Below are 18,282 nucleotides of genomic sequence, written 5' to 3' on the forward strand. Positions count from 1 at the left end.
TCAAATATTAAGTTTGTAATGGAAAAATAAAAAATATTCAATTTTCAATTGGAATTCATTTTTTATTATTATAGGTAAAAAGATAAGACAAATTGATTATTATTTATTACCTACCATAGAAATTTTGGGGGAAAAAACAGAGTACAGACTACAGACAACTGGAATTTTCCGGCCGGCGTCTGCTGTCTGGTTTTTTTTATATATTATGTTACGGGCTAAGTGGAAATTCGGACAATGTATACAATGCCCGGGGTATATTGGGCAATGTAAATTGTGAAGTATTTATACAAATAATCTGCATAATATATTTTGTTAGATGATCATGATAAACTAATATGAACTTATAATCACCATCTGATTGTGCTTGCATATTGATCAAGTCAATTTGACAGCGAGAATTCATTTCAGAAGATATGATTGGTTATACAACCAACCTTTTTTTAGCTGTACTTGAGTACTTCCATTATTTTTACACAATTCGCAATTATTTAAGTAAAACATTATTACATCTCTAGTTATATTTTTGTACTTTTTATTAATCTCGTGTTCCATTCTATTTCTATCTCCATGTCCAATTGACAAATGAACTTCATGCATAATATCATATAACTGAACATTATGCACATAATATTTTATTTCATTACCTTTAAATACATTTAAAATTTAATTAATTAAAAAAAATTGTAATACTCTTATATAAATAACCATATAAACGAGTATAATTAAATTAGTATATAATATCATTGATTAGGTATAATAATATTATGCAGATTATTTGTATAAATACTTCACAATATACATTGCCCGATATACCTTGGACATTGTATACAATGCCCGGTCACTGTATACAATGCCTGGACATTGTATACATTGTCCGAATTTTCCACTTTGCCCGTAACATATATATTATTGAGTTAGTCGTTAGATTGTGGTGATAGACTCAGTAGGGTCATTTCGGTTTTCAATGTAGGGAGGCAGAAGTTTTGACCAGCCCAAATGGGTAACTTAAAAAAATATAGAACTAATATATTATTCCAATTATTCACTATCGATTTTTACAATAATCTCCTGGTACACAATAGGTATATACCTACATAATATATTTTTTAAATATTATAAAAATAGGCATGTTTTTCTTTAAAATAATATACGTAATAATGCAGTTAATCGGAAATAACCGGTACCAGCCCATCGGACTGCTTTCAGAACCAGACATGGGCAATGCCAACCTAACCAAACCTACCCCCCTCCCCTCCCAAAGATGCCACTGCAGACAGTGACCCTTTTCCCAGGTCGGTCAGTTGGCTCAGATCGCCGGCCCCTGAATATTTACTGCGCTAGGAGGAACACGGCTACCGGCCACCAAAATTCGATTGCAATTTTAAATTTTAAAATGTAATTTTACATTCTTTCTCCATTTCGGTAATACTTATTTGAGTATCGGAATAAGCTGTAGGTAGGTACCTAATAGATACTATCACCTATTGGCTATTTGTGTTTAGTATTATATTTAGTGTACTTATTTTATGCTTACCTTTTGTCTAGGTACTCATGTTCAAGTTGACCGTGTAACTGGGTAAGATTCGAGTTACTAATAAGTAATAACTTATTACTTATTAGTAATCAATTATTTATTACTAATAACTAATGCACAGGTCAGAGGTTGGCAACCTGCGGCTCTTTAAGAAGCATTGACATCGAGATTTTTTTTAGAAAATTATCACTTTTATTCGGAAATCCGGTGACGCAATTACGGAAGTGTTGGGTGTGCAACTCTCAGGAACCCAGTTTTTTTGGGGGAAGGGCACGAACACGGACACCCGTAGATCTAATAACTACAGTCTGTTATATACACAGATTATATTACTTGTTTAACCTTTAATTTATAAAAAATGTTATTGTACCAAAATATACTAACCAATTATCTAACAGGACAAACAGATTTTCAATTAAACATGCTGATGAGGTCAGTGAAGTTCACTGACTAGTATTACAGAAGAAAACTTAAAAAATAAAGTATTTTTTACCAATTATAGATTATAGATATAGTATTATTTCAACTTAATTCAAGATTTGGATATAAATTACTTATTTTTATACTACAGGTATTATACCTATAGTATGATACATCAAATAGGTATACGTTTATTTCTGATTATTTAAGTAATATTTTTAAATACAATTTTAGTAATTTAAATAATAATTTCTTGGATATTATACTTATTGTCATTTATTATATAAATTATACCTAATTGTACCTACCCCAATAGGCAATAATGACACACGTAGAGAATAATGAAGACGAAAAAAAATGTTTTTCAATTGTGAAAATCACGGTTTTGTAAATTTTTAGGAAAATCGATCGTTACTCCTGGGGTCAGTACATCGATAGGTTAGGTTAAGAAGGTTATACACTTTGACAGATTTATGTCAGTACACATGATATACTATATACATGTGTAAAAATAACAAATGCAAAAAAATGTAAATAATTAAATAAATTATGTTTGTATGCAATAGTTTTGTAATATAACATTATAATTTATTACTAATAGCCTAAAGGTATAATTATAGTTTTTTGCCTATTCGATCTTTGGTTTCACATTATGATAACATATCGAGGTGCATTTATTAATACATTTAAAAATTTTGTAGATTGCAAAAAGAACTACTGAAATTAAAATTATTGCTAAAGAAAGAACATCCAATAAGTAATATTGATACCATGTTAGATTAATCGCATGAGATTTTAAATGTGGTGCACCTTTGTGACGAAGAACATACTCTGTCCAGTAAACAACGGACTGTGCTGGTGTCATTGGTCGATCTTTGAATATGTTCGAAGTAATTTTAGCATTAATCTTGTACCTATGGAAAATAATAAATACATAGTTGGTACTTACACAAGTTAAATTATTTTTACTCATTTCGTTCACTAATATTATATTATAATTATATTTTACTTTTTGTTGTTGATAAGTTCTAAAACATTTTTTAACAATGTTTCTTCAGACACAGAAAATAAGTCCATGGAGATCGCCATCCCAACATTTACTAAATTATCAATATTTCTATGTTGATCACCAAATAAAGGAAATCCAAGGACTGGGACACCGGCATCCACAGATTCATATAATCCAGATATACCACCATGGCTGATGAATAATCTAACATTAGGGTGCACTAAAGAGTAGAATCTGGTATAAATGTTTACAATTGACATCAATAATTTTATAATTTTTATAATTTATTTACTGAGTATATCTCGTTGGGGAAGCCACTTTTTCATCATTACGTTTTTTGGTTTATCCTTTAATTCATCTTCATATTTCCATAAAATTCTCTGAGGAACTTTACTCAAGACATCAATGAACGCATTTTTAATATATTCCGGTATCGAAGACATTTTAACAGTTGAACCAAAAGTGAAATAAATGACACCATGTGGAGATTGTTCTATAAACTCTAATATATCCTGAAATCAGAGTATTAAGGTTTTTGTTAACCTTCTTATTTATTTTAAACTTAAATGTATAAATTCAACACACTAAAAACTCTGCTGTATAGAATTGCATATTTCTTAGTATATTTCTTAGTATTAAAATTTAAAAACGCGTAAATGACGTATTTGTTGTTTAAAAAAACGATTCTGAGCCAAGACTCAGTGGAGTTCGTCAGTTAAATAAATTGGTATATTTTATCATGTTCGCCAAATTAGGATATTTTATATTATATTTGAGTATTTTTCCGTTTATTTTATTCTATTATTCAGTAGTAAATGGTGTAGTATTATGGTGGGTTGATTTAATTTTTTCTGAAAACAAGAATTATTTTTTAGTCTAATTTTTTGGTTTTAGTATGAACTACTTACGAAGGAAACTTTTATAAGATTTTCAAGCCTTAGTCATAAAAATTGAACATTTTAAAATTATTTGCAAATTTTTGTGGCTTCAAATAACTTTGTAAAAACAGTTATGACTATGTATCTTTAATATTTTTAAATAGCAGCTATGAAAACGAATGAACAACCTTGAATTGAATTTCCAAGCTTTTTTTATCGACATTTATGAAAAAAAAAAAAACTAAAAAATGTCAAATGTCTATTATTAACTAAAAAAAAGGTAAAATATTTTGAAAAATATTGAATTCACAATATATAAAATGCTTTTATCAACATTTAGAGAAATTTTCAAGTATAATAAGGTCATTCGTTATAGAATTTACTATAACAAAATAAGAAAATCGTTTGAGAAGAAATAGTTATTTTACGGGTGACTGTCGTAAAAATTCAAACGCACATTAAAAATGAATACGACTTCTAGTAACTTTTTTAGATTCTAAGCGAAGCGATGTATGTATTGATTTTACAATGATATGTGTTTTTTTGTGTCTGTCATCACATTTTGGAGCAGTAAAAATGCTTCGATTTTCTATTTCAACATTTTTACTGGTAGGAAAGTGAATCTAGTACGTACTAGGGCCGTTAAAAGTAAAAAAATAGCTTTCTAGTTTTCAAAAGTGTTAGGAAAAACAAAGCAGTTAGTAAGTATTTAAAGTTCAAATTTTGACAAAATTCGTTAAAATCCTAGTAATTTTGCAAAATTGTTTTTTTAGTACAAAATTGATAAAATGTTCAGGATTGATTATTTAAAATAAGGAAATAAATAGCTTGTACTATAACTAAATAATATAAAATAATACATAAACACAGTATTTTATAGATATTTTAAGCCCAAATTTGGACGAAATTGTATTCTTAAACGAAGAATAATTAGTTATTTTGTTGTTATTTAAAAATATTATTCATGCGGATACTTTTAAACTTTTACAGTATATTATTTAATTTTATACATTCAACATTTTCAAATGCAATTTTTCAGCAAATACTAAATTAACCTACTGCAGTACTAATTTCTATTATATAATAAAATAAATAACTTTAATCATTATAATATCATAAAATATACTTAAGTACTTAGTAATATTATAGGCTGACTGACCGTCTTCGCTCAGAATCGTTATTCGTATACAACGACTTTATATAGCATTGCATTTAAATTTTAAACATCCATTACAGTGACTTTTCTAGACATCTAATGTATAGAAGAGCGTTATCCACGTGCTCGATTTTTTATTTTTATTATACATAAACCAATCTTGCGCTTAATAAATATTAAAGTTCTATATAAAGAAAAATTTATATGAACTTTTAACAACAAAACAATTTTCAAACTTAAATTTTGACGAATTTTGTGAAAATTCTAACTTCAAACGCTTATTGAAAACTATTGTGGATCTAGACAAAACTTTCTTTTTAAATTTTAATAATAACAATACAATTTTGGATTGCAACTTAAAAATAAATTCGATTTTGCTTAAAAATAACAATTCATTCCTCAATTTTTTTTTATCCCAATTATTTTGAATAGTACTTGGAATTCTTTACTTTTGACTCCATAAAGACCTAACTGATCTATTTGCTACCAGAAACCTCCCTCAAAATTGAAAAATAAAATTATTACCAAGAGGCGATGGCACAAAAAAAAGTAATAAATTGTAGGTATAATCAATATATTATTCGTCACTTTTCTCAGAATCTAAAACAAATCTGTGTTAAGTGTTAACCAAAACATAATAGGTATATTCACATTAATTATGATAAATACATTTTTTAAAGGTTTTTTTAACTTTTAATTGTTCTTAGAAATATTATCTTAAGTAGTGTTAGTTGTTGATCACTATTCGTTGTGTTGTACAATCGAATATTAATTTACCTACTTCGTCATAATATAGTAATGTGATGATATGACGACGAAATACAAGAGTCACGAATACACGATACCATTGTGTTGGTTAACGAAATTATATACATATATACCTATATTGGCTATTATAGTTATACAGTTATGTATAACAATTAATAATACGCGATGAATTAACATAAACATAAAATATAATCTATTAAATGGATTTTCTTCTTATGCTCTTATGTATATTATGTATTATTAATAATTAGAGGAAAGTCATTAGAAACAAATGCTCATACATTTTAAACTCTTAGTTAAGTAATAATAAGACCAAATATGTATAAGTAATATATTTTGATGGGTTTCAAAAAAGTTTTTATAATGCACTTCAGAATGATAAATAATAAGTAATAAAAAACTAAACTCTAAAATGTAGGTATACATTTTAAAATAGGTATTATAAAGTCTCATCGCCGTTTTTGTCCAGGTATTTACGTTACTTTAAAACTTACAAAGTTACAAAACTATTCAAGTACTTAATGGAAATTGATAATTAAACTTTTAACTGTTTTAAGACATTAAAATTCAAAATATAGTTCTCTATATTGGCTATCTCAAGTTTTTATGAAACACAGAAACTAACCTTTAAAATGTTTTGTTAAGTTCCAATAATGCAAAAATTAGGGTGGACACGTAATTCAATTATATATAATACACATTACACATAAATTACATATTATGCCAGATGATGCATTTAAGTGTTTATAGTCATATTATTTTGAAAAAAATATTTAATTTAATTTAAATGACATAAAAAAGTCCTGAATTTCTTAAAAATATGAATTTCGTTTACTTTTTATTTGGTTATGTGAGAATAATATTCTCACATCTTGTTCAAAAAATATAAAGTGAACGTGTTCTTTCTCTAATGTGTTCGACTGTGTCGACTTGTAATCGATATCATGAACATTGAACATTGCCCTAGTCATTGGTATCAACGTACAAAGTGTTCATTTTAATGGTTGATAAGTGATAACTTTAGCTGGTGATGAGTTAACTTGTTAAAATGTATTGTGTACGATTAAGGGTAGGTACTGTTTCAGAAATGTATAAGGGTGTATTTAGTTTTTATTTTTGTTTATTTTTACTTTGGTATTGGTATTTTGTATTTTTACAGAAATGACGATGTATATTGTATACGATATTACGATGTATGTTTGTTGATAATAATAAATAATAATATATCTACCATCTACCATGGACTAAAATGGAAAGGACTGGAAATGATAAAGTAGTGGAGAGCATTTATAACTTATAAATATCATAAGAATTGATAGGTTACTTCTATATTATTAAAATAAGGGATCCGGAATGTGGATGAAAAGAGACAGAATGCTTTTGATATACCAAACTTATCATTCCAGAAAAGGATTTTATCATTAATTTTATTTGTTGTATTATAATTTTTGAGCTTATAATTGACCATTTAAACCTTAAAATATCAAAATATTTACTTTCGTGTGATAAATTCCAGGGGGCTAACATTCAGGCACGGACCCAGAAAAAATATCTTGGTGAGGAGAGGGGGGGGTCAATAATTTTGTTACAATACAAACACAACATAGGTACATTGATAGGTCCGGGACACAATTCGTTCAAAAAGGTTGGTTTACTTGACTTGGTACGCAATTCGTGTGCATCGTTGTAAACAGTATTTATAACATTTATTCAATAGTAAGTCTTTGGAAAGGGGGATGTGGGGGCTCCCAGATTCGTCCCAGTATCTATCATCGACTATCTATGGGAGGCAGCACATGCTACGGTACTATTTTCACCTTTCCCAACAAATTAATACACAGCAAACATACACTAATGCTATCTAGTTTGTATAATACTACTATATTCAGCTGCTTCTTATTTTTAAATATAAATATAGGGACGTCCTAAGAAAAACAAATTTTTAATTTGTTCCTATTTTATAATCAATCTTAACAGTAGAATATTGTAAATGTGTAAACTGTATAAGAATATTTTACTCTATGGGTTTTATGATTTATTATTGTACTTACCCAGCTTGCGCTAGATGTCTGCAATGTATGGATATCGAAATATTACCGTTCTGGCCACCCTCTCGCAAGAATCACTTTAGCACTTAAAAAAAGTTGCTCGTTTCCAGACCTCTCTATCTTAGTGTGTGATACTACGATAATAATAAGTACCTATATACCATTCTATTATTGTTGATCTTGATTAAAAGAACATTACTTATACAACTTATCATCAAATATTTTCTGATGTACTCAGTATTTCAGCATGTGTCATTCGTACAGTGATTAAAACATTGTTTACTTCTTACTCAAATTTATTTTTGGTTCTGATGTTATTCATTATATTTTTTTCCTGATGATTCTCATAAGTCATAACTCATGAGTATTAAAACTAAATGTCTGTGAATAGCAAGTAGGGTAGTATTGACACTCGAGAGTAGGCCAGTTAATTTTTTAATTTGTTGATGCAAATAATAATTCCTTAAGTTATAAAATTAAATTTGTTCTTTCAAAATATTTCTATTTTCTTAACAATTTCTCTACTAAAAAAACATAAAATTGTCCATCCTCACGGTATTATTATTATTATTATTTTAAAGTATTTGTTAAAACTAGCACTTGCAGGCGAATGCAAGAAGACAGATTTTTATGTTATGAAGTGGTCTGAAAATAGTAAAAAAATTATTGCCCCCTTTCAAAAAAATTGAGCATGCCAGTAGGCGTACACGTACCTCCGGCAACCTCTTGGGCGGTTTCAGGTGTATACCACCGGCTTGGATGACGGACGGCAGGATGGGGTTGGGTGGTTCACTGACGTGATGGCTGTTGACGAAAATCAGGGACGGCGTGATGGGTGGCACCATATCGTACTCCCTGGGCTCGGTGTACCTGACCACCATGTCCGCGTATTCTATCATTATATTAGAGTACGCGAAAAGAGCTGAATTGCTCAGCCTTTGCGCCAACGTCTTGGGAATCCCGTGATCGGCCATCAGGTGCGACGTGGCCGCTGGGTTGGCCGCGTGGCCGGTGAGCACTCGTTCCATAAACCCGATTGACGGCACAGCCGTGGCGTAGATGAGCGGTACGCCCAACCTGCTGGCCATGTACGACACACAATCCGACACGAACGGCTCGACGATGACGACGTCGAACGGCGTGCGGCCGTCCCGGTGTGACTTTAGAAAGTCCCTCGTGGCCGGGTGGCCGTAGACCTTGTCGCATATGAACCGACTTCGGCGTACCCACTCGAACATGTGGCCAACGGGTGAGTCCCACCGTTGTATGACGTCCGCTATCTGAACGTCTCGTGTGGCCAGGAGTTCCCGGGACAGGTCCACCTCAGTGTAGTTGGCCCACCGGCGGCCACCGTCCGCCGTAGGAAACGGCGTAAATACGGTGACCGTGTGTCCGTTGTCGACGAGCGCCCCCAGCACGCCGCTCATAAAGTTCCAGTGACTCATACCGGCCATCGTCTCCACGGCCAATATCCTCGCGGCGTCTGCAGCGCACGCCAACGCGGCCGCTAGGGCGACCACTGATCGCCACGACGACGGCAACCACCGCATCTCGTCAGAGAGTGGCGTGGAGGAAGAGGTGATCTAGAGGCGACCGCTTCTGAATTTTTTTTTAAGTGGTGGCCGATGGGTTGAATATTAGACTTGCCCTTAAAGAATTTAAAGTTCAACTCGGCTCTGTAACTCGGTGTAGTTGATCGATAATATTATTATTCAATTTTAATAAAAACGAGATGCGCCTACGACGACGACGACGATGAAGGCCCGACGATATCTAACGTAGGTGTAATACGAAACGAGTAAACGACTATAGAATTCAAGAAGTTCTGATCGGTTGGCAGTTGGTACATAGTATTGGACATTGGTACCTATACTTAGACTTTAGCGTTGATGCATCATTAATTTAACTAACCGATAAATGTGTGTATGACGCTGTGTGTGTGCAATAGTGTAATGGTGCAATAGCATCTAATTTTGTAAATTACATAAGCGACGATTGCAGGTAATTGTATAGATCCAGACAGGCGGATGAAGCCTAGCGGACAGGCTATGAAGGAGGACCGCTGACAGAGGGGCAATCTGGAACGTGATGTCAAGGGCGGCGGAATCCAGTCGGCCCGAGAAACCGGCTCGGTGGCTCAATAAAGACTATTCGATAATAATGTACTCATGTTCGTAATTATTCATTATTTTTGTGCATACTAAACGATGGCGACGCTGTCGAAGTAATGCGCAAGCAGTCCCGGCAGCGTCGTCGATAACAAGGAAAAAAACAAAAAAAAAAGGTAATTGTATGGACTGAATGTGATTATTGGATTATTGATCACTACAATGTATTATTATCGTTGTAAACATTTTTTTATTTTACTGCGTACACGCGTACAATAACGGCAGCTAATAAAATATTACGTAATATTAGTTATTAGTACCTATGCATATTATATATTTTGTGTGTTTTATAGTTTCCAACACTTCATCGAACATGTACTTCCTATATACACTTATTATATACCTACTTCCTGTTATAATAAGTTTATTATATATATTATATAGTATGCAATACAGATTTTTATTCCGGCTCAGCTTTTAATATTATAAAATAGTACTGGTTTTAAAACTCCGAATTGTGTATAATATTATTATATGTTCTAGTCATGCTTATATATAATATAAGTAACTCGCTACCACGCTGGGCAAATAAACGAATTTTTCAAACTCTTTAAAAACCTATTAAATTAATATAAAAATTAAGTAATAATTAAGTAAATTTAAAAGTTAACCAATATATTTTTATAACTTCGTTGAGTTAAAGATTAACGGATAAAACAAAATAACAGCTAAGGTATAATTAACTTGACTAAAAACCAATTAGGTTTATTTTCCTACCAGAAAATATGCTGTTAAAGAAAACCGAAGCATTTTTTCTACCCAAAAATGTGATGACAGACACAAAAAAATAAGAATAAAAATAAGTAATAAATAAAATCATTGTAAAATCAATGCATCCATTGCTCTGCTCAGAATCTAACACGTGCCTACTATCTTACAATTAGTTTTTTTTTATAAATATTACATTACCTATTAACTATAGTATTTTATCATCTACATTTTTTAATTTTCTATAACTTGTTTTAGTTTTGTGTAATTATGAACACGTACGCATAATGACACACCACAGTAAATTATTTTATATAATCAGTACCTATAGGCTATATGTAGAACTAATGAGTACTTACCAACCTACCCACATACTAAATATATCGATGTATTAATATCAAATGCCAATTATTGTTACACATTCTAATAAATAATATACCATTTGTGTACCTACTAAAAATTGTTATTTATTCAAATTTATCTAATAATATGGTTCATTCGTCCCTGAACTTTTAACATCACAATTTAGAAACTTACACGTCGTCACTTCAAGAATAGATTATGCGTTATACATGTTTCAACAGGATTAAAATAAGATGTATGATATTATTTATGTGTGCCGCAATGCCACAGGGATCCCACTCTTTCCTTATTTGTATGAAACATGTTGGTGTCACGAAAAAAAGTCCAAAATGCCACTTCTGTCCTGTATTTTGGATAATCGGTCCTAAATGAACTTCATTTTTAAATTATTTCAAAAACCTAATATATTAGATAATATATTAATTATTGTCAACATAGGTTTTAATATCCAATATTTCAAAATATTTTCAGGTACAAATAACCTACTATTTATTTGAAAAATAAAACTAAGCTTTTATATGATCGGATTAAAATTGTTTGAATTTTGAGGGGCTACGCTCTCACTTCCTTCTCTTCATTAACATCCATGTAAATTACAAGTATAACCATAATTTAAAATATCTAGTATTTTTTAAAAATAAATCTGTGATCTTTAGTGTGCCGGGTTTATTATTAAAGTTTATAATTATTTATTTATGCCTATACGTACTTTATGTACCTATAATAACCTTGTAGTAATGTAATTTGAGGGCTACTTGTGCATATTCAACTTAATTTAATTTTAACTTTAGAAATAGACTAATGCTACAGTTCATGAAATAATGACATATTTAATTTACATGCGATCGGAATCCCCTTTGACCATTAGCGGCATACACGTGTGTCAATACCTTCAGGTCACTTGTACCGTACGTCCGTACCCGACTATCAAATAAAATTGTTAAAAATGTAAAATTTTTGATCCACAGTAAAAAAACGAGTCAACGATCAGTTTGATTTTAATCAAGGAGATTTTAGAGGATTTAACAAATCTGGTGTGCTGACATATATATGCACAAAATCAGCCGCTATTGATGTAGACTGGTAAGATACGCCAATCAGAAATTTCTTTCCACCCAAGAGCCCAACGACCGATAATTAAGCGGTAAGATCCATCTCAATATTATGTATTACATTTAATAGGTTGATTTTTGTTTATATCATACTCTATAGTTTCATATACCAATCCTAATATGGTTTGAAGTTTTCTCACCCCTCAAACTAAAGGTCCATGTTTTGATTCAGGTTTATAATTATTTACATGGAATGAAAAAATTAATATTGTTTTAACGTTTGACATAAGCCCATTGAAAAATTACATTCCAGAATTGTATAGGTACTAAAGAAAAGAAAATTTACGTCGAAACCACTATAGATAAAATAGACGACCAAATACCGCCATCATTTATATTATATACATACATATATCAACTAGAATGTATTTAATTTATGTTTTATATTTTATATATAAACATTAAAAGTTATACATCTACGAGTTCACTATAACTTTTGTTCGGGGTCTTAAAAGGGATGAACCGGCCTTATCGTTTATAATGGAATTGAAAGTGGTTGGTTTGCGAATTTGTGTGTACAGTACAGTGAACAAAGAAATCGCCACGCGTTCGTGGAAGACGAAAAAATAAAAAACTTAAAGTAGATCTAGAGCTAAGACGGAAAATTGAATTTATATGATATTATGTACATACCATACACAGTATACCACGAAACGGCTGATGAAATAATTATACCAATACCATGGCTATAGCGAAGAGATGGCTGCGAGTGCTTGATATATACATTAAATCAGGATTAGACTCTATCGGGAGCGATAGCAGCAGCTATGGGTATACTTATAGGGTGGACATTTTTCTAAATGCCCGCATTTGATTTTACTTACTGGGTAACTGTCGAGAACAGATGGAAACCTTTTTTTAGCTAATTCCGTCATAAGTGGTTTTTGAATCAAAGGAGTTACCTTCTTCAAACCTTTTTGTTTTGGTATGTCACTCGGTGTTTGACAGTGGATAAAAAGCTTTGTTGAACTCATTTCAAATTGTAAAGAAATAGAGTATCGCTGTATCCATTGTGGCGATAAGTATAACATACACGTTGTTTAAAATAGTGGTTTCTTAAAAGAGTTGGATTAGGTAAGGTATATAGAAAAACGATATTTTATAAAAGATCAAACTGATCATAAAACTTTGGAATTATAGTTCATTAAAACCAATTTCGACATTTACGTTTATAAATGAACCACCCTGTATAATAGCAGGGCTAGAAAACGCGAGTAAAATATAATACGATTAATAAGGAGTCGTATAAAATTTCTTTGGCGACGAAGATGGCGTACAAAACGGGGCCACGTGGGTATTAAAACGCGGCGCAAAGGCGTCCTAAAATAATATATTATGTGGACGGTTTTGTGAGAGGGCGAAATTGCATTAGGTCAAAAAAAAAATAATTTCGTTTATTTACTCCATCCATGTGTTTTTGCGTCTGGTAAATTGTTCGTCTAAATAGTTTCTTACTGTAAATTACAATTTTGTTAATATTAATTTTTACATTTATTACGTGACTCTATGTATCGTATAATATGCAAGCTGACCTATATAGTTCAGAGAACAATAACCACCGCAATTCGGAGGACGAATTTATTTATTTATTTTTATATAACTTTATGACTGACAGGTTGCGGTTATTGTACAATTTATCACGGTCATTACGAAATAAATGCAGTGACGTATAGGTGATTATAGGATTTATGATGTTCGTGGTAAAGCCAGAGGTCTTTTATTCTAACAACTACATTCAAAATTTTTTTAAAACATTACAAAAAATAATATAACACAGTTTGATAATATTTAATTTTATGATCATATTTTCAAACTTAAATTTATTTTTGAATTTTTTGAATATTGGTTAAATAAATACAATGACGTCCCACCCACTGACTATTGAATAATATTATTATGTCCAGTCAATGTGTTCAAACAGATTTTTCTTATATTATTATTGCGAAGCAATGAAATAACCGCTTAATGAAGTTAAATCATAATTGTTTAATGAAAAAACTAAAAAAACGTTACATATAGGTACTTATTATATGTATAACAATTTAAATATTCGATACCTACTCAGTGTTGTGGTGTGGCCGTGTGGGCCCATGGCATTATGCCATTTTATCGTTACTGCACAAGATAAACGGTTGGATACTATCTTATCGGTGCTCCATGTTACACTCGTAAGTCCTAAGTAGGTATATATTACAACAATGATCAAACTTTCCAAAATAAATTATAGAGAATAGTAGCTTCTATTAATACGAAACGCCTCTGGGTTCATGCAAAATAAACAGCACCGCAACGTCACATAAGATTACCCTACCTATCAACACGGATAAGAAGTCAACTCAAAACTTCCGCAGTGGAGTAAAAAAACCACCAACCTCCACTAGAAAACCGGTGGAATAATCTATAAGCCCTTGCTAAAACCACGCCTACCAGTTGCTTTAAGATATTATCTTCCTAAATGATCACGTAGTGAGACCAACTGGACAACTAATAGAGAAGTTATTTCTATATGAATTATATAATATAATAGAAACATTGAGTATGTTGACCTTGACACAAATAATTAAATAAAAATAATAATAATTCTGATTAAGTTATATAATATATCATGATACTAAAATTATTTTTCTGAACTTTTTTTAGTGACACGTGTAGTGGCGTCGTTAGATAATAATAATAACATGCTTAACGTACCTTGGCTGTATCGAATTGCTCATTGAAATGTCTTCTCTTTACTATTATTTCAACACTGAAAAGCTATACCTACGATGTACTTATTAATACATAATTAAGAATTCTATAAAATAAAATATTCAACTCATACAATGTTTCATTTATCGTAGGTCATTTTATACTTACCTACTAGGTGCGTATAGCATATACTTTTATAGTACCTATACGAGTAGACAAAGGTGTACATTAAATAGTTAGTTAATTTTCTAATCAATTTATGAACTTAATTAGTTTGATTGACAGTTTATTAAACTTAGCTTTTCTCAGTTGATCTAAAAATAATTCATCAATCCTAAAACATTTTGAAAACTTTCGTTTTTGCGATTTTAACTTAAATGTTAATATAAAAATAAAAATAATAAAAAATAATAATAATACAAACATTTATACAACTGTTATTTTTCTTGATAAAATAATTTGGGACCTGTAATATAGACGCAGGTATTTTAGTAGATAAGATAGACATATTATGTGACCTTAAATCACTATTTGATATAAAACAAATAACATTTGTTAAATTTTTAGTTAACGTGTGTATAGTGTGAATAGTTTGAACATTTTATAATCATGTAAAATAAAACAAATATATACACTGTACATATTATAACGAAAGTTCAATAAAATTGTTTATTATAATTTAGGAAATTACAAAGAACACAGTCATTCTTTATAGTTTACGTGGTCTACATAGATATTTACTAATTAAAAAAAGTATCTAGATTAACTTTTTTTAAACTGAGTTAAAACTATTATTTTTTTGTATACTTATTAACTTTTAACTTCGGGTTAAATTTAAGATTTGTTAACTGTTAACTTTCTAACAAATCGGTCTTGAGTTCTCTTAACTCAACTTAACTTGAGTAAATTATTTTCATTAACTTGCCAACTTTTGCGAGTATATAATAAATTAAAAGGTATCTACAGTAAAATTTTGACTAACCTGCAATAGCAGAATTAATTTTTGGTATTTACGTGCTGAAATGTATACTTCAAAATTAATTTTTCACTCAATGTAATATTATAATATTATATAATAGTGAGAATAGTGAAAAAAAATAATTTGCATCATTTCTACGTGAATTGAATAATATTATAAGTCAGTGGCTCAGGCGGAGAGACGTATTCTAATAACTAAAATACCTAATAGTTTAAAAAATAAGAAATATTACTAATTATTATTTGTGCATTTTTCTAGAACTGTTTTTATTTGTATTTGGTGTGGAATAAAATTAATTCAAATTCAATATTAACTTTAACTAGTTTATTTAAATATATATTTTACCTCATTTAATTAATAAACTTTATTTTAACTAAAGAAGTACTGAAACACCTATCGTATGGTCTTTTAAATTTGAATGGCAAATAATTATAATCGTTGCACGAAGAGCGTTTCAGAAATCTGAATTCTTAGTTACAATCACAATAATAAAAACTATATAAGCAGTAACACAAACTGATTGGTATAATTACTAATTAGTTTGATTAGGATAATTATTTACTAACCAATGTATTGCTTTAGGGAAGTTATTTTAAGCTAACACGCAATCGGTTACCTACTTACAACTTTACCACTTTAAAACTATTTTGAGAATCTTAACTGGCTATTGTATAGTAAATAATGAAATACAATTTTAGCTACAATGATAGTATGTAGAAGTTATTTTACTTATGTTGATAAATGATAATTGTTGGTTTTTTTATGTATCAACTTTGTTTTACCACTTTACAAGTTTGTAAACTTACCAATATAAGTATTTACTCGTAGGCACTTGTGGCAGATATAATTACAACATTGTAGATATTGTTATTTATTGGAAGTACAAGATTATCAGTTCTGTTGTGAATAAAATCAAAATGTTGAGCATTTTAAAACTATTTTTCAGTTAAAAATTTATAAAAATTTTAATTTCCATAACATTAGGCATTTTAATAAAAGTTGATATGGGATGGGGGAAGAAAACCCCCTTTTAATATTTAAAAACAGTTTCCTACACTGATTTGTATTTTAAATTTTTAGATTTCGAAATTTCAGATGAATGTATTTTTTTATTTTTTGTGTCTGTTTACAAAATAGGTAGTAGAAATAATACTTCAATATCTTTTCTGGTGGTAAAGTGAATCTAGTTGGTGCATTAGGTCGAAGAGGGACAAATGGACGTAGCCGTTTGGACGTGGGGACAATTAGACGTTAAAAAAAAAAAAAAAATAAATATAAACTAAATAAATAATATTATTTGCATAGATCATTATCAAATATATTTAAAAAAATTGAAAATAAATAATTTTATCGTTATGGCAGTAGGCATTAGGTATTTTTGTTATAATTTTTTTTTTGTTTATCACACTTTATTGAAACACGGCGATACACGACAATACACACTTATCATGTTAGTCGTGTACAAATTGCGTACAAGTATACATGTACATGTAAAATGTTGTTAATTAAATCAAATAGTATTTTTGGATGACGGTTTCTTGTACTTATTTGACGCTTTTAGTTCTGATGGTTCAAAACGGTTTTGGCGATGTAGGTATAAAAGTGAATGTTTAGGCTCGTGTGCATACTAGTATAACTGACTTAATTATAATAAGAACTAAAATATCATTTTTACGCGGAATCGCTCAAAATATTTCTCTGAATTAATATAAAAAAAATTTCTTAGATATTTTATATATTATATTTTGGACGTATTATAATAATTATTTAATTATTATATATAACTTTTTTTGATATTGTATTTTAATTGCTGGTGTACCCATAATTGTAATAAAAAAATGTTTTGGATACATTTTTAATTTTAATATTTTATATAATAAATAATTCGTATATTCGTTTTTGTTTGAAGCATAAATATTATAATAAATATAAATAACTAATTAATTTCATTTACTAATTTAAAATTTTGATTATATTTTTTTGACGTCCAATTGTCCTCACGTCCAAATGGCTACTTCCAATCGGCCACGTCCCAACGGCTACGTCCATTTGTCCTAGATCGGCATTAGGTAGGTCAAAATGTAAAATTTCGGCCAGAAGTTTTTAAAAGCACCGGAAATAAAGAAAAAAAGCGGGTAAGTGGGTCTCGCTCTGCTGTACAATAGCTCGAGTCTCTAGAATCACTGTAATGGATGTGTTAAATTTGAATTCAATGATGTAAAATCATTGTATACGAAAAACGATTCTGAGCGAAGACTGTTAGCCTAAAATATTACTAACTAGGTATATTTAATGATATTATTGTGTTTAAAGTAATTTATTTTACTATATAATACGCATTAGTACTACAGTAGGTTAATTTAATACTTGCTGAAAAATTGGTATATTAATAGAAGACGGTATATTATATTTTAATTTTAGTTTATTTAATGTATACCCTTATTAATGCAT

The 18,282-nt window shown here is 29.9% G+C and overlaps 1 protein-coding gene across 1 annotated transcript; it reads right to left on the reverse strand.

The window, feature by feature from the left end:
- Positions 1–2,173: 2,173 nt before the first annotated feature.
- Positions 2,174–9,363, reverse strand: LOC111039401 (UDP-glucuronosyltransferase 2C1-like). Its single transcript, XM_022322919.1, has 4 exons — positions 8,527–9,363; positions 3,256–3,475; positions 2,964–3,183; positions 2,174–2,868 (listed from the first exon to the last, which is right to left on the reverse strand). Exons 1-4 carry the CDS (start codon positions 9,361–9,363, stop codon positions 2,583–2,585), a joined length of 1,563 nt encoding a protein of 520 aa, XP_022178611.1. The 3' UTR covers positions 2,174–2,582.
- Positions 9,364–18,282: the final 8,919 nt, after the last annotated feature.

The sequence above is a fragment of the Myzus persicae genome, unplaced genomic scaffold (assembly GCF_001856785.1).
Source record: "Myzus persicae strain clone G006 unplaced genomic scaffold, MPER_G0061.0, whole genome shotgun sequence".
In the NCBI taxonomy this organism is placed as follows: domain Eukaryota; kingdom Metazoa; phylum Arthropoda; class Insecta; order Hemiptera; family Aphididae; genus Myzus; species Myzus persicae.

What these genes read in the sequence shown, in the direction of transcription:
- LOC111039401 (XM_022322919.1), bottom strand. Translation starts at nt 9,363, where the DNA reads ATGCGGTGGTTGCCGTCGTCGTGGCGATCAGTGGTCGCCCTAGCGGCC. An exon ending in TCCCCAACGAGATATACTCA is followed by an intron (nt 3,184 to 3,255) that starts GTAAATAAATTA and finishes TCTACTCTTTAG; the next exon opens with TGCACCCTAATGTTAGATTA. An exon ending in GAACTTATCAACAACAAAAA is followed by an intron (nt 2,869 to 2,963) that starts GTAAAATATAAT and finishes TATTTTCCATAG; the next exon opens with GTACAAGATTAATGCTAAAA.